This window comes from Conger conger, chromosome 11 (assembly GCF_963514075.1).
Source record: "Conger conger chromosome 11, fConCon1.1, whole genome shotgun sequence".
Lineage (NCBI taxonomy): Eukaryota > Metazoa > Chordata > Actinopteri > Anguilliformes > Congridae > Conger > Conger conger.
The window spans coordinates 36,989,502-37,007,864 of NC_083770.1; the positions used below are offsets into that span (position 1 = coordinate 36,989,502).

The 18,363-nt window shown below is 43.5% G+C and overlaps 1 protein-coding gene across 2 annotated transcripts in view; it reads right to left on the reverse strand.

The window, feature by feature from the left end:
- Nucleotides 1-18,363, reverse strand: part of ksr2 (kinase suppressor of ras 2) — a 101,370-nt gene that overhangs the window by 13,682 nt on the left and 69,325 nt on the right. For both annotated transcript variants that reach the window (XM_061261807.1, XM_061261806.1), the window contains 7 exons: nucleotides 15,739-15,907; nucleotides 15,268-15,309; nucleotides 14,626-14,692; nucleotides 12,771-12,819; nucleotides 10,478-10,845; nucleotides 1,263-1,359; nucleotides 1,036-1,169 (listed from right to left, as the gene is read on the reverse strand). In XM_061261807.1, coding sequence (XP_061117791.1) covers nucleotides 1,036-1,169; nucleotides 1,263-1,359; nucleotides 10,478-10,845; nucleotides 12,771-12,819; nucleotides 14,626-14,692; nucleotides 15,268-15,309; nucleotides 15,739-15,907 — 926 coding nt within the window. The remainder of the gene's footprint in view (nucleotides 1-1,035; nucleotides 1,170-1,262; nucleotides 1,360-10,477; nucleotides 10,846-12,770; nucleotides 12,820-14,625; nucleotides 14,693-15,267; nucleotides 15,310-15,738; nucleotides 15,908-18,363) is intronic.

Sequence of the window (18,363 nt, forward strand, 5' to 3'; positions counted from 1 at the left end):
TCAATTCAATTATGAGGCAGCAAGGTTGATGAAATTCGAAAAACTGACTGAAATGAATACAATGCACAACTGCCTGAGAAGCTTACTTAATGGTAGTGTACGAGACAATTTTAAATAAGATTCACTCTCACTCTAATTACAGTAGCGGCCTTATCTCAGGCTAAGATGGCAAATGCTGCCCGTCAGCTTTAGTGCATTTATTTTTTCTTACATCTACATGGAATATTATTCAGAACAACTGTTAATTAAAGAGTGGCTCAGGTCCTTTGATCAAACTAATACAGTCTAAAGCAGTCTGTGGTACTTCAGTTTCTGACAAGCCTGTTACAACACGTTCACTGATACACTCCACACCAACGCAATATAAGTGGTCGCCAAAGGGCGTTCTTTGTATGGGAGGGTGCCAAACCCCCCCTCCTGTTTGCCAATTACTAATACAACACCCCCCCCGACCCCCATTCACCGATTGCTGCCCACCCTCATTTGTGACCTAGTCCAGGGTGACACAAAGGCTGAAGAGTTCATTAACCCTTGGGGATTTAATAATGCACATTCACGTAACCTCAGTATATGCTCAAATTGAGACACACTGTAACAGGGGTGGCACGCTGTAAGCTACGCTCATTGCAACTTTCAATAGAAGCACAAATATGCGACCTTAGGCTTTGTACCGAAATGAGATGAATGAATAATTAATCTATAACACCCAGAAATACAGTTATTCTAAATATTTAATGGCACTGTCAATTCAATTAACCTGAAGACATGGTGCAGTTAAAATGATCATCCAACGCTTGCTAAAATATTACACAGCAACAGGGCTACATTTGGACAGAATGCTTTTCTACCCTTTGATTACACTTTCAAAAAGAGTATGGCTTTGGAGAGCCAAGGGTATAGAAACACCAACGACACGTCCACAGCAGATAATTGGTGTACCAAAGAGGGACCGTATTACATTTCTGTTTTAATTACCTCAAATGTATGCCTTTTTCATATGAACACACTTCGTGGGCTTCTGAATAAGACACTTACCTGCCAGCTTGCAGGACACCCGATATGGTGAAGAGGCCAAAATCCGTGATGACAACTTTGCCGTTGTCGTAAAATACGTTCTTTGACTTCATGTCCTTGTGGAGGATCCCCTTCGCATGCAGGTATCCCATCCCCTGAAAGGCCAACAGGGAAAGCCAGTCAGAACCTATCCTGTTCCACCACCCCCCGGTGCTTTCTGGGAAAGATGTTACCCCCCCCCCCCTTACCTTAACCATCTCCTGTGCAATATGTCTGGTTTTATTGACGTCAAGGACAACTTTGGCATCCCTCACCACTGCAAACAGAGTCCTTCCTTTACACAAGCTGGAAGAGGCAAAATGATCACTTAGCAAATGTGACCTTGGTTGAATCAATGGACAATCTCCCTCCATACACAATTTACACAGATTATTTGGTTGTTATCTTAGACAAAAACATTTCTCTAATAAAATAATGTTCTTGGCTGTAACATTTTGTGAGGCAACAGATTGAACACCTTTCAAAAAAACTACAATTTGATCTCTCAAGCCTATACTGTCTACAGATAGGAGGACAGAACACCCAGTAGTTCTAAGCTTTCGAGTCCATAAAAATGTAAAAATTACATCAAATCAAATTATTCTCACACCAACTTTGAGTACAAGTTGCCAACTGTGTAGTTGAGATACGTCCTTACCCATGTGAGTTTAAAGCCACGAACACACTAACACTACAAAATAAAAACACAGGCAGAACCAGAGCTAGCTCTGCTTTTATTTCCTTAAATGTGGTTTAAAGGAAATAAATGCGGTTGAAACTAATTAAATATCCTGTTATAGGAGCACATGACAGTCAATGTGCTGTGGGCCTGTGATGCTGTTTCTCCTCAGCCCCTTTAAGGCTGGGGGGGAGGGGGTGAGCAGACAGCCTGCAGACAGCCTGCACCATTCTCACACCCCAGGTGGGCATCCGTGGGGTGATGGACGGTGGTTAGCCTGGGGGTACAGAGAGTGACGCTGAATATAGCATCCACAGTGAAGATAAAAATAGATTTCATAATTCTGCTCTTTAGTGGCACCTACATGCAGCTCATAGTTTAACCCACTGATGATTTTTCAACCTAACTGATGAAACCCATCTTAGACTGGTCCAGGTCGCAAAACAGGACTCAAAACCACTCTTAAAGTAGCACTTGTCCATGGTCCACAGATGGACAGAGTAGTAGAGTGATAGAAGCCATTTAGAGGGTGATTCCTGGAGAATTATTCCCTATAAACATCTGGCAGGTGGCATCAACTGTGGTGGCCACTTTAACCATGGGCCAAATTGACTTTTGGACTAGACATTCTTTACATTTGGCCCACTGCTCTTAGTCTCGCCTAAGTACATTTCTGAAAGCTGGAAACTTATCCCCCGTATACTTAAGAAAAAAAGAAAAAACCCCCTCCTGATATAAAAGGTAATACATATTTTCAGTGTGAGAGTGCTAGTACAACACTCAATATACACCCACTCAAAGGAAACCAAATGCAGCCAATAAATATTTACATTTCTACACATCTTCTTGCACAAGCCAATTGGTCTGTATTTGCATTTAATTCTGCATGTTTGTGCTATTACCATTCTGGGAAAATGATCTGAAATGAATGATTAAGAGTTTCCTCCTTTTAAAGGAATAACAAGGATAGCTTCTAAATATACACTAAAGGCAACCAATGTAGTCACATTTACATCAATTTAGCTACCCTGCACTTATCCTGCTCCTGTGTTTCCCAGAAATCTCAGGGGCATCCGCTTTCCCTGTGCTTCCCTGTCATGGTCCTCAAATCATTTGTTCAATGCTAATCAATGCAGGGAAACGTGTACACGCTCACGATGAACCTAATAACTCCACAACTCTACACTCCCTGCACCAATTTCTGACTGAAGGAGTGAAATGAAAAGCTACAGAGCTTCACAGGCACCATATATCCACGTAGGGCACATAAATCTAAATTAAAATAGAGACGTGAGCCTACATAGCAGGAGATTGTACATTATGTGTGTTAGTTGATGGTTCAATGTCAACAACGAGCACACCAAGATAAAATACTGATTGGCAGGATGTTACTTCATGATTTTGATTACTTCCACCTGGTCACAGTGTGTGCTGAACCACTGTTTACAAAGAGTGTTATCCTCAGCGCAGAACATTACGGTCTGTCTGCCACTTTTTTTAACGCTTTAAGGAGCAAGTTGTTTGGAAAGATTCTCAGATAGTGTTATAAATCTCCAGTTTTCAGTTACAAGGAATGATGTTTACATCAGCATTATAATGTTAAGTAAACATTCAAATTTTGCACTTTAAAGGGGTGACATTACATACAAGAGTAACCTGAGAGCAACAGCATCTCAGCAGGGAAGGGAAGTAAAAATAATAGCCCTCCTGCATTAATGTGCTAGCTGCACTCACACAATTCACAGATTTTCCCTTTTCATTGGGGGATGTGAAATCTGCCCACCGACAGGAGTCCATCTGCTACACGTGAAGCTGCTGGAGCCGCTATCAGACTATGTCCCTGTCAGACTGTGTCCCTCTCAGACTATGTCCCTCTCAGACTGTGTCCCTCTCAGACTGTGTCCCTCTTCAACTGTGTCTCTATCAGACCGTGTCTCCATCAGACTGTGTCTCTATCCGACTGTGTCCCTCTTCAACTGCGTCCCTGTCAGACTATGTCCCTCTTCAACTGTGTCCCTCTCAGACTGTGTCCCTGTCAGACTGTGTCCCTCAGACTGAGTCCCTGTCAGACTATGTCCCTCAGACTGTGTCCCTGTCAGACTATGTCCCTCTCAGACTGTGTCCCTGTCAGACTGTGTCCGTCTCAGACTATGTCCCTCTCAGACTGTGTCCCTGTTAGACTGTGTCCCTCTTCAACTGTGTCCCTGTCAGACTATGTCCCTCTCAGACTGTGTCCCTGTTAGACTGTGTCCCTCTTCAACTGTGTTCCTGTCAGACTATGTCCCTGTCAGACTGTGTCCCTATCAGACTGTGTCCCTCTCAGACTATGTCCCTCTGAGACTGTGTTCCTGTCAGACTATGTCCCTGACAGACTATGTCCCTATCAGACTGTGTCCCTCTCAGACTATGTCCCTCTGAGACTGTGTTCTTCTTCAACTGTGTCCCTGTCAGACTGTGTCCCTCAGACTGTGTCTCTATCAGACTGTGTCCCTCTCAGACTATGTCCCTGTCAGACTGTGTCCCTCTTCTACAGTGTCTCTGTCAGACTGTGTCCCTCAGACTGTGTCCCTCTTTAACTGCGTCTCTATGAGACCGTGTCTCTATCAGACTGTGTCTCTATCGACTGTGTCCCTGTCAGACTATGTCCCTCTTCAACTGTGTCTCTATCAGACTGTGTCCCTCTCAGACTATGTCCCTCTCAGACTGTGTCCCTCAGACTGTGTCCCTGTCAGACTGTGTCCCTCTTCAACTGTGTCCCTGTCAGACTGTGTCCCTATCAGACTGTGTCCCTCAGACTGTGTCCCTCTTCAACTGCGTCTCTATCAGACCGTGTCTCTATCAGACTGTGTCTCTATCCGACTGTGTCCCTGTCAGACTATGTCCCTCTTCAACTGTGTCTCTATCAGACTGTGTCCCTGTCAGACTGTGTCCCTCTTCAACTGTGTCCCTGTCAGACTGTGTCCCTCAGACTGTGTCCCTCTTCAACTGCGTCTCTATCAGACCGTGTCTCTATCCGACTGTGTCCCTCTTCAACTGTGTCCCTGTCAGGCTATGTCCCTCTTCAACTGTGTCTTTATCAGACTGTGTCCCTCTCAGACTGTGTCCCTGTCAGACTGTGTCCCTCAGACTGAGTCCCTGTCAGACTATGTCCCTCAGACTGTGTCCCTGTCAGACTATGTCCCTCTCAGACTATGTCCCTCTGAGACTGTGTTCCTGTCAGACTATGTCCCTGACAGACTATGTCCCTATCAGACTGTGTCCCTCTCAGACTATGTCCCTCTGAGACTGTGTTCTTCTTCAACTGTGTCCCTGTCAGACTGTGTCCCTCAGACTGTGTCTCTATCAGACTGTGTCCCTCTCAGACTATGTCCCTGTCAGACTGTGTCCCTCTTCTACAGTGTCTCTGTCAGACTGTGTCCCTCAGACTGTGTCCCTCTTTAACTGCATCTCTATGAGACCGTGTCTCTATCAGACTGTGTCTCTATCGACTGTGTCCCTGTCAGACTATGTCCCTCTTCAACTGTGTCTCTATCAGACTGTGTCCCTCTCAGACTATGTCCCTCTCAGACTGTGTCCCTCAGACTGTGTCCCTGTCAGACTGTGTCCCTCTTCAACTGTGTCCCTGTCAGACTGTGTCCCTATCAGACTGTGTCCCTCAGACTGTGTCCCTCTTCAACTGCGTCTCTATCAGACCGTGTCTCTATCAGACTGTGTCTCTATCCGACTGTGTCCCTGTCAGACTATGTCCCTCTTCAACTGTGTCTCTATCAGACTGTGTCCCTCTCAGACTATGTCCCTCAGACTGTGTCCCTGTCAGACTGTGTCCCTCTTCAACTGTGTCCCTGTCAGACTGTGTCCCTATCAGACTGTGTCCCTCAGACTGTGTCCCTCTTCAACTGCGTCTCTATCAGACCGTGTCTCTATCCGACTGTGTCCCTCTTCAACTGTGTCCCTGTCAGGCTATGTCCCTCTTCAACTGTGTCTTTATCAGACTGTGTCCCTCTCAGACTGTGTCCCTGTCAGACTGTGTCCCTCAGACTGAGTCCCTGTCAGACTATGTCCCTCAGACTGTGTCCCTGTCAGACTATGTCCCTCTCAGACTGTGTCCCTGTCAGACTGTGTCCCTCTCAGACTATGTCCCTCTCAGACTGTGTCCCTGTTAGACTGTGTCCCTCTTCAACTGTGTCCCTGTCAGACTATGTCCCTCTCAGACTGTGTCCCTATCAGACTGTGTCCCTCTCAGACTATGTCCCTCTGAGACTGTGTTCTTCTTCAACTGTGTCCCTCTCAGACTATGTCCCTCTCAGACTGTGTCCCTGTTAGACTGTGTCCCTCTTCAACTGTGTCCCTGTCAGACTATGTCCCTCTCAGACTGTGTCCCTATCAGACTGTGTCCCTCTCAGACTATGTCCCTCTGAGACGGTGTTCTTCTTCAACTGTGTCCCTGTCAGACTGTGTCCCTCAGACTGTGTCTCTATCAGACTGTGTCCCTATCAGACTGTGTCCCTCTCAGACTATGTCCATCTCAGACTGTGTCCCTGTCAGACTGTGTCCCTCTTCAACTGTGTCCCTGTCAGTCTGTGTCCCTCTCAGACTATGTCCCTCTCAGACTGTGTCCCTGTCAGACTGTGTCCCTCTCAGACTGTGTCCCTCTTCAACTGTGTCCCTGTCAGTTTGTGTCTCTATCAGACTGTGTCTCTATCCGACTGTGTCCCTCTTCAACTATGTCCCTCTCAGACTGTGTCCCTGTCAGACTGTGTCTCTCTTCAACTGTGTCCCTGTCAGACTATGTCCCTCTTCAACTGTGTCTCTATCAGACTGTGTCTCTATCTGACTGTGTCCCTCTTCAACTGTGTCCCTGCCAGACTGTGTCTCTATCACACTGTGTCCCTATCAGACTGTGTCTCTATCAGACTGTGTCCCTGTCAGACTGTGTCTCTATCACACTGTGTCCCTGTCAGACTGTGTCTCTATCAGACTGTGTCCCTATCAGACTGTGTCCCTGTAAGACTGTGTCTCTATCAGACTGTGTCTCTATCAGACTGTGTCCCTGTCAGACTGTGTCCCTATCAGACTGTGTCCCTATCAGACTGTGTCTCTATCAGACTGTGTCTCTATCAGACTGTGCAGTCCTGCTGTTCTCTCATCCCCACTGTCGCCGACAATATTCTTCTCACTCATTACTGTCAAGTACTGACAGGATATGAGCCTTCATCTAGCCCTTAATGCAGTGGTTCACAACCCTGTTCAGTAGAATCAGGTGTGCCAAATTAGGGTTAAAATGAAATCCTAGATCTCCAGGAACAGGGCCCCTGCTGAAAGGTATGGTGTCAGTCACAACCATTTGTTTCAACCATTCAAAACGGTTTTGCTTATCACAACAAAACATAGTTATTGCTTCAAATGAGTGAGTTGCTAATGGATTATATAGACTCCAACCTCCATGCATTTCTGGTGTCCTGAAGCCTTATTCTCAACTGCCAAGCGCCACGACTTCTTTTCACTTTCCAACTTAGTTCTAAGACTACTGAACACAATAAAGCTTGTGTCAAACATTAAGATTACCGTCCAAAGCCCTGCTTTACAGCACAATAGACCTTTCTTTTTCTAAAATGTTATAGGCTATTTAGCGGTTTAATACTTTTCATGTTTCAAATTAAATGTCTACACTTCATTACTTTGTGCTTGTTTTTTCCAAAATGTTAATGTCCTTCCTTTGCGGCGTCTTGCTATCAGGTTCTTTCAGAAGCGGTTTTGAAAATAGAAGCTGGTTATCCTTACAAATGACTTCGGCGCAAACAGCAGTCAGCAAAGGGCCAGAAAAAGTTTCAGTGTAAGCTGTAAATTAAGCAGGAGGAAAGTTAAGCCAATGTACCATGCTCCCTGTGATATTGGGGTTTCATACCTTGGTGAAGCATGAACATCATCTCACATTTCTTTTAGAATTTTTATTTAAATGGGAGAAACCAGGTCAAGACTGAAAACAACTATTTCATTAAAGAGATTGGCACTAAAGTTTGAAAAATATGTTTCCTTCTAAGTTCAAATTAATTGAATAATAAATGTGTTGTTTTTATATGATATTAAAGCTGCATGAGTTATCATTTTCATTAGCGCAGTATTTTATTCATTTTATTTCACAGTATGTGTAAAGCTATTGTTACTATCATTATTATACTTAATATCCACTAACAATTTACAGCACAAGTTTTTTGCGGCTCTCCACAACTGATAAGCATAATTTCCAAACGTCCGTGAAATCAATAGGAGGACGAGTTGAAGTTGCCCTTAAAGCTCACTCCCCTGCCTCATAAAGCCACACTGCGCACGCTTCACAGAGGCTGGGGGACTGGAGTGACCTCCCGGCGGAGAGTTGCGTTCCCTGCCCACACGCTCAGGTCAGAGCAGCGTCTCTTTGGCTGACAGGGCGCGCGCGGGTGGGTCCACTCGCTCCGTCTGCTGCCCCGGCCACTGGCACCGGCCCGTCGGCAGGCCGAGATAAAGCGGCGTCCGTCTCCGGACGGGGAACGACCCGCAGGAAACCAGCCTGCCGCCACAGACACACTAAATCACAGAGGGGGTTTTCATCTGGGCATGCTGGCTCTGACAGATATTAGACAACGTCCTTAACAAACTCCTTCCTCTTAATAATGTATAATGTCGCTTCCCATGAGCCAATCAGGCATGAGCTGAGGCCTGAGTGACATTTCAGAGGGCGCGTGGACATTTCCTGTGCGACTCTGTTCAGTAATTAGGCAGGCGAAAGGCGACAGTAGATTCAGTATGTTTATAAACTGAGAGACATAGATGGGCAGATAAACTCCGTGAGGTCATTTCTTTCCTCAAATTTCTTGTTTATTAAAGATGTGAAAAGTATGACAGACACAAAATGAACGGTGGGATGTGAATTTGCCAGCATATAATTTGCAAATCTTTTCAACTGACAATGACAATGAGTACAAGCCCTGCCCATTAAGAGCAGTAGGTAGCATTTGGTGATCTTTTACTTTGAACATTTTGAGAGTTTATAGAAGAAAATTATTTGCAATTATATAATTAACATTTTGGGGTGGCACGGATGGTGCAGTGGGTAGCTCTGCCACCTCACAGCAAGGAGGTCCTGGGTTCGAATCCCGGTTGGCCGGGGCCTCTCTGTGCGGAGTTTGCATGTTCTCCCTGTGTTTGTGTGGGTTTCCTCCGGGTACTCCAGTTCCCTCCCATAGTCCGTGGGTATGAGTGTGTGAGTGAATGGTGTGTGTGCCCTGCGATGGACTGACGACCTGTCCAGGGTGTATCCCTGCCTTTCGCCCAATGTATGCTGAGGCTCCAGCCCCCCTGCGACCCTGCTCAGGATAAGCAGGTTAAGATAATGGATGGATGGATGTATAATTTACATTTTGACATGTGTGCTCATGAGAATTACTTATGAATAAATAAATTGTTCACATCGCTAATTTTCCCCCAGGAACCACTACAGTGTAACCTCATTTCATATCATCCACTCAGTTCATGTCTGACCTTTTGGGCCTGCATATTTGGTTGGTTCTGTTCGATGGGTTTATTCTAAATAATTAATTAATTAGAATATTCACACAATCACGTGAAATTCAACATTTTCATGTGACCGACCTTTGCAAATGTGAACAAGAACAAGAAAACAAAATATGCAACATCATGGCATAGGCTACCTAAGGTACAGTAAGGATGAAGTGCAATCACAGAGTACTTCAGCACAGAGAACCACAGCTTCTCACAAATTCAAATCAGGCAAAATACTTCACTAATTGGCTTTGCTAATTGGCTCTCCATAAAATAAAGTCATTTGGATGTTCATATCAATTATGCAGTAATACATACTCTCGTATCAAGAAGAAATTATGTTGTAATTACATCCAGTCAACAAGCTGAAAAATCGTACGCTTAACAAAATACTAAAAGACAAATTTGGTAGGCAATTTGGAACCAATCTGAAATTATTACTTCAATTGAAATTCAGCGCTGTGACCAATTTCAAAAGAATACATTTAATTGGAGAAATAACGCAGGAAACAAGAACACGACTGTGTGCTTGGACAGAGGCCAAGTACAGCCAAAAATCTAAATGTTTTTGTTTGTCTTCCCACAGTGTTTATGCGAAAAACTCAATTGCAGACTCAAGTAGACACCATTCCACACTCACCACGGCCTCATTAAACATATTTTCTACAAATGACATTATTTAGAAAAACATTTCTGAGACCAGACTGGGACAGACATGGATAGCAGCATCTGTGTTCTGTTTTGCGCATTCAGAGTTAATAACAATGTGCCCACAGCTTGCAGTCTTTGCCTTCACCTATCATGAACTGCATCGACATGACTGCAGCAGCATGTCATAAGCTGCATGTTTCCATGGTGATGGTTTACTGTGGACCAGTACACTCTAAAAACAAGGAAACCTGTGATTCCATAGAAGAACCATATCTAGCTAAAGGGTTCTTTGTCAGGAAAAATGGTTCTTTGTATGGCAGTTTTCACACATCACTTCTATGACATGAGGGTTCATGGAGAAGAAAAAAGGGATCCCCTACCAAAGCCAAAGAACCCTTTCAAGACTATTTCTTCTAAGAGTGTACTGTTATACAGCTTCTTCTAAAATTACATGGGAATGAATGGTTGGAACAAAAAACTCCACACAAGTGGGCTCTCCAGGAATGGCGGCATGTTTAAATTTCCACAGCTGCAGGTAGGGGGCACCGTGCTCACCTGGTGATGATGGCAAGGTGTGGGGGGCTCATGCAGGCCCCCATGAAGAGCACCACGTTCTCGTGGCGCGTGTTTCGGTACGCCATCACCTCCCGCTTGAAGGCCTTCAGCTGGTCCTCGTTGTCGCGCTCGATGTCGATGAGGCGGATGGCCACCTCGCCGTGCCAGCGGCCGTGAAACACCTGGCCGAAGCGGCCCTTCCCGATCAGCTCACCGATCTCCAGCTGCTCAAACGGGATGTCCCACTCCTGCAGGAAGATGCTGGTCTGGCTGGCCTTCCGGGGAAAGTTCCGGGCCGACAGGAGGGAGAGGTTCATCTCCTCGAACTCGTCCTCCGAATCCTCTGCTTCATCATTCCCCTCCTCGGTCTGTGGGCGGGGGACCAGTCACAGCCTCCGTAAGCGCACAGAAATGTCCCTATCAAGACCACCCGACAGCCTGCGCCGTAGCAACAAGGCTGATTGAAGCCGAGTCATGTTTCCGCTTTATTCTACCTATAACAGATCAGGGCTTTGTACCAAATTACCATACTTGCTTACAATTGAGTATACAAGCTGCATACAAGTTGTATACAACTGGTATACTCAACAGCAGGCACTTGTGCTGATTTGGACACGGCCTAGGTTTCAAGGTGTAAATAAATAACTTTGGGAAATGCTCATTTAAATGGACCTGTTCATGGATCTAGAAGTAGAATTGTTATGGGTGTCTCGCTGGCGCAGCCTGTAGAGCACTGACCACGTGCTCATTGCGAGCCGCGACGTCGGCGGTTCGAATCCGACCGTCCGACATTTGTCGCATGTCTTCCCCTCTCTCTCGCTCCCATTCTTCCTGTCTCTCTATACTATATACTGTCCAATAAAGCTGAAAAAGGCCTAAAAAATATCAAAAAAAAAAAAAAAAGAAGTAGAATTGTTATTATACCAAAAACCATATTCTACTGATTTCTATCTATTTCAGTAAATTGCCCACTTTTAGAACCATCAACAGCCTTATATCCGGCATTCCATTTTAAGATCCTGATATTTCCCCACCGTACAATCACTCTATTGTGATGAAAAGACCTTCTGACCAACATTTCAATGCACTTACCCTGATACCATCTGTATGCTCTTAGCGTTCACCCGATCAAGACAGATTCAGCAGAACGAAGGACAATACTATATTTATAATGCATGGAAATGGGTCTATAAAATGCTCTCCCATAAAAGTTTTAAGATGAAAGCCACTCAAGAAAACTAGGGATTGCTTGAAAGGGATAAACTCCGTATTGTCACAAGATCAAACAGGAAAATGTAACTTTGGCATATGAGTGCCATGGTTAGGTGAATCCAGTGGCATAAACAAACACATCAAACGAAAAAACATAAAAAGAAGAAAATAGAATAGAATTAAAATAATTCTCCGTGCTAAGCACAATGACTAACATAAAGCATTTGATTTATTTGGTTACATAAACGTGTGTTCTCTGTATCTATAGCTGAGATTCAGTGTTGTCAGAACAACAATGAAAATAGCCAGTGCCGTAAGAATGAGACGACCAAAAATAAGCCTGCTCTAAAATGCCAAACCCAAAGTTATATTTTGGCACACATTGCTTTGAAAATAATGTTTTCACAGTGAAAAAGCGCATGAGCACACCACACAGTGTGAAATTGAAAACCAAGAAATTCTGGAAAGTTTACAGACTGACAACTCACAGTTGCTTGGTTTGTTTATATTGCTTTGCTTACTGATATGAACTATGTACTCCAATGCCTTCTTCAATTAAATTTGTGATTTACTTTGTATATTTTAGCATCACATTGGTGGCGTCATACATAAACCCCTGCATCTGGACCAGAAAAATGGATTCTACTTTCCATTTACCAATGACCATTACGGTTGGACTATATTGTGCTTTGAACCAACTTTATTATGTACTTCATGAGTTCTGAAACTGAAGGCACCACAAAAAAACCTACATTGAGAAGGGAGAATTTCATGTGACCTTGATGATATGCATCCTGGATTAGGCCATGCATTGTATGGATTATATTGATAATAATACCCGATTTTATTGATAATAATATCTTCAGTTCATACTACTACAGAAGCAAGACATGGACAGAGCATTGCTACTGCTACTGTTCTAGCCCAGTACTAAAAATATGATTATTATAATCGTCATCATAATGCAAGAGGAAGAGGAATTTACGCATATTGATTAATTGTTTCACACTTGGGAAAGCAAAAAGGAAAAACTGGGGCACTAGCCTTCTGTTTGAAGAGATAAAACAAATAGATGACTCACCTCTGATGTGGGTTCAACCTCAATCTGAAGCAAGGGGTTCCCTTCATTACTGAAAGAAAGCAGAGCGTTCCTTCAAGGGGGAAAAAGCCTTCAAATGGAGCACTTTAAAAGATTGAATTTCCCGAAGCACAGGAATGCTGATGCGTAGTGGCAGCGCTCGACACCGCAGGTACCTAATGAACAGCTTCAGGGCTGACAGTGTGTAACCTCTGTGTGTTCATTAACAGTGCTCCGAGACTCACGCACGACACATGTGCGCCATGTTAATGTCGCAGAAATAATGCCCTTCTCTACCGTGACTCAGATCAGACCCCATAACGATTTGATGACCTGCACCTGCCACACACTGAGTAAGGAGGATATTAACCTTCATGTCATTGAAGGAGATAAAGGGGGGGGGGGGCGGTTGCTACAGTGAAGACAGTCAAAAATAAACCAGCTTGTGGACTATGCATTACATCATTTAACCATGCACACTATAAAGAACCCAAGGATATCTGGCAATGATCACAGTGAGGAGAGGAACATATTATTCAGAAAGGTTATTTTCCCACAATTCCTCGAGTGAGAACCCACCCATGGAGCTGAGCTTACATAAGAACACATTGAGAGCATCCATGTTCACCACGACTGTCTGGTATGGATACAAATAGACTGTCATGCCTACAGTGAAAATGAAGGCATATAAATGGTAGGTTCATCACTAAACAAATGAAACAAAAGATGAAGAATCCAACCATTCAGCCATAGTCTTTTTCTAGCCCTCGTTTTCAGCTGGCCTGATTTTCCACTGCAAACTCTGATTTAGTTTGCATCATAACTGTACCGTGAACACAAGGTCATCCAGACATTAGCCTACAGTGTTTGCCTTCAACGTGATCATTCGCATGCACAGTGTTGCCAAGGAGCCCAGAACGTTTCCTAAACAAGATCTTTCTTCCTTAACCCCACTGATGGAGAGATGACAGAAGAGACTCATATATAAGGAAGAAAAAAATCCCTCAATGCGGCCAGTGCTCGTGTGAACTCATAAACTCTCTGACCTTCATTTTGAATGCTGAATTCAAGCAAGTGCTGTGTTTTTCCATACTATTGCCACCACCAAACAAACTATTTAATGTAAGAAATTAGCAGTATCGCTTGCTTTAAGTCACTGCTCAAAGCAGTAAAGTGCACTGCAGTTAGATTGAATCAATACCACAGAAGGGTGTTGTGCTATGCCTTCAAGCATTACATAAAAGGAAAACCAATGTAACATAAGCCTCAGCCAGTATCTAACTGTGGATTTAGCTTCTTCACTGTCTTGTAGATTCAGGTAAGCCCTTAAACAACAAGAATATTTTCATATATGAAGATCCAAAATATTTGCCATTTTTTTCTGAAAACTAAAAGCTGATTATTTGTAAAATAAGAAACTAACACTTCACATGTACAATATCAGACAGAGAAAAACAGCATATTGACTGATAGATAAAAATATATTGCTCGAAATGAGCATGTGTTAGCACATATGTATTATGAGTACCTCCATGTATTCAAATGTGTAATTTTTTGTGTGTTTTTTGCTGGTTACTGAACACACAATATGGAATGTGTGTACATTTCTTTCAGGTTTTTTAAATATTGAATTCTCTTTGTAATGTTTTCTGTGTTTGGTTTTCTGTGTCCTACCAGACATCATCATACAGTATCAGTCACATGTTGCAAAACAATTACAATATTTTATATAATTTATGTCTGCATATACAAGTATAATATGATGCCATAAATGCACATATCGCAGAGGTATTCAGAGGGCAGTAAAGTCACACAGCACAGAGGTTTTCAGAGGGCGGTAAAGTCACACTGTTCTCACCCTGGTTCGGAGAGAACGGGGTGCAGAATGACCTGGGGTGCCCTGGGCGGGGCCTCTGGAGCAACATCTGGAAGAGAGGGGAGCGGAGAAGAGGAGAGGGGGGCGTCAGAGAAGATCTTAACCACAAGACGACCATACTCATCACATTTCATCCAAAGCGACTCACAGTTGATTAGACTAGACACGGGGCCAATCCCGCCTGGAGCAATGTGGTGTTTAGGGCCTAACAGCTGAACTGATCTTATTGTGGCTACCACCAATCAGCTGCCCCACTCAATACAGCCGGTGTGCACAAGTCCACCCAACCCTAGTGATAAGTGTCCCTCACTCCCCTTCCCCCAAAAAAACCAGTGTGACCCTCAAACACACTCCTTAACATTTTTATCAAAGGGATTTCTGTAAGCATTTCCCATGGAACAAAGCGTGTCGCTGCCACTCGCTCAGTCAAGAACAAACAAACAAAAAAAACAAAAAAAACAAATGTAACCAGGGTAACCAGGGAATACTAAAAAAATGCCTTAACTTAAAGAAGCGCTGGGAGTTTAAATGCGGCTCAAGGCGGGATGGAACATCAAAAGAATCCTCCTTGCCTCCCTGCACTGGATTATGGGAAGGCGTAATGACCAATTACAGCACACATACCTGGAAAGATGAACTGCTGCTTGTGTTTGAAGTAATGAGACGCTGAAAAGAAGAGGGAAGACACAAGAGTAAGCAGAGCCCAAGCAGGGGGTGCCAGCCTGCCCACTAATAACAGAGAGAACACATTTTAATGCGCACCTCATTCTCCCTTTCAAGGGAAGAAAATATTGATTCATGTGCAAAAGAGATGGCGTTATTTTTTCAGTCAAGGAGTAGAACCGTCTGAACAAATTACAGACTCCCCACTTCCAATTTAAATTTGGCTTCAGGCAGTATTTCATGAGATAGCGGAAAACAATTCAATTAAGGACGAAGATATTACACAAAGAGTAGCAAAGAGGAGAGGAATATATTAAAGATACACACTCCATACGAAGAGATGCAAGCTGTATACCACACACACAGGGAAAAAAATATGACACAAAAAATATGAATTTTTTTTAATTTTATTTTTACTAAGGCATAAGGTACCTGTTAAGTTGAACTGTTTCTGCTGTCGAGTGCACTGGGGGGAGGGGTGGAGTGGAGAAGGGGGCGTGGCATTAGGGGGAAGAGGTGGGGCTGGTGATGAGGGCGTCGATGAGGTGGTGGAGGAGGGGTTACTGCTGGAATCTGGTTGGTAGGGAACAGGGATGTGATCCTTTCGAAAAACAAGCAAACATTCATGTTAGAACCACCAATGTTCCATACATTTTCAACTGCATCCCACTTTCTTGTCAAAAATATTAAGGGCCTGTTTCACAGAGACAGATTAAGCTTTGCCCTGGACTAAATGAAGTTTTGCATGGAGAATCTCCATTCAAAATTGAATTTATTGTAGGACTAGACTTAATCTGTGTCTGTGAAACTTGCCCTAAACCTGCCCATACATACTGCAAGGAGGTACAACTGAGCATAAAAGAGCACTTAAGGAAGATGGCTAAAATCCAAATGAATAAATTCATAATGATGACAAGATTCAAATGAGAAGCATAGTCATCTCCTGGTGATGGCACATCTGTCCCCATACTTCTCCAAAACTAAAAATATCACAAATGTACTGTAAGAGAGTCAATCAGAATTTTAGTTAACAGCCATAAGCCAGCTTTCAGGATTCATTTTCTTGAGAAGGAGAAGAGGCTGCTTGTGAGAAATATTTTCTGATGAATTTCCTGTAAGACCGCCATAATATCAATCCTAGAAAAAGGAGCTGGCTTTCAGATTTTCAAAACCGTGCTGTAAAATACAGCTATGCCAGCTTGACCGGTCTGAAAACTGAGCTGGTCAAGCTGGTAAAAACCTGGTTATGAGCTGGTCAACCAGCTTCCAGCTGTTTTAAAAAAAAACGTTTGTCAAACCATGTCAAGCTGGGAGAAACCAGCTAAATCATATTGAGCTGGGAGCTGGTCTGAACAGGTCAACCAGCTAAATCATATTGAGCTGGGAGCTGGTCTGAACTGGCCAACCAGCAAAATCATATTGAGCTGGGAGCAAGTCTGAACTGGTCAACCAGCTACCAGCTGGTTCGAAACCTAGCTTGAGCTGTTTTTTCCAGCAGGGAATAGTATTACAGCACAGCATATCTACGCATTCTGCCGTCTGGAGACTGAAAGTGACTGAACGACTCGTAATTTCTGTGAGTTTAAGATATGAACAAAGGGAGGGAGTGATCCAGTCACGTGTAGACAGACCTGACACATCAAGCTTGTGCAGTACTTGGGATTCATGGGTAAGGTTCAGGTGTTGATATGATATTTACGGACCACTACGTCTACCAGCCACACAGAGACAAGGCTTCAAGTAAGACAAATGAAAACCCCATTCAATTTATTTTCCAGCCACAAAAATCTCTTGGATATCTGTTTCAATCGTTGTTTCTCAGCATCGTGGCATTCATTCACTCAACAACTGGGGAAAAAACTGTGACTGGATGATAGGAATTCCCAAGGTGCAGTACAGGGCAGTCTACTGTCTAGAAAAATGGACTTCATTATAATTTTAATATATTGCATATGGACTACTATGGGCAAAAGAATGTAAATGTCAGTGTCATGCTCTGCATTCCCCTGTTTATAATTTTCTGTTTTCCCCGTGTTGTTTTTGTGCCTCAAGTCCCGTCTTGCTTTCCGTAGTCTTCATTTATTGTCATTCACTTCACCTGTGTCTCGTTACCCATTTCCCTCACTCATATATGTAATTTCTGTCCTATCATTCTGTGTATTTAACCCTGAGTCTTAGATTGCGACGTGTCTCAACCATTCTTTCCAGCCCATCTGTTTCGCTTATCGACCTGTTCCATGTACCCTGACTTCCACTTTTTGGATTACTCTCCTGTTCTTGGTCTGATTTTTGGTTACCAGCTTCTGACTGACTTTTGACTTACTATTCCCAGATCATGTTTTGTACTGTTGCCTGTTCGGATTGCCGTACCGTGTTTGGACTTGTGTCTGTGTCTCCGACCAAGTTATGGATCACCCTTGTTATTTCTGTTTGCCCCGTGATTGGACCTTTGCTTGTGACTACGAATGTGCCTCTGCTATATCAGTCTGCCTGTGTTTGAACATTGCCTGCCCAGACCTGTCTTTCATGTAATAAAAACACAGCGTATTTCTGGGATTTGCGATTGGTTCCTCATTCCTGCTGCCTGACAGTTAGAAAACCAGTTTGTCACAAACCAGTTATGACAAAAATGAAAAACAAGTGCATGAAATGAAAATGAAATCGAACATCTCATCTAAGTATGGATAAGTCGGAAAAAAGGTATATTTCCAAAAATGTTGGTGTTTTCCTTTAAGTGACTTTAAATTTCTTATGCCTCTTCAGTGTGCGTTTCCACTGCTTAATCCTCCTGATTTTTTTGTCTTGAATTTCGCTGCATCGCAGTGGGCTCACACTGTGGCAGGTGTATTTATTCTGCAATCATGCAAACTACTTACGGCAGACAGCGAAAGGCTATTCAACCAATTGTGTGACTTCTCACAGTAATTCTTTGCACCTGACACAATTTTGGTTTGCCAAGCCAAAGCGGTTGAATAATTAAGCAATCAAGATGTCTCCAATGAATACATTATTTATTTACTACTTATCATTTTTTTGCTTTGACAAGATGGAATAGGT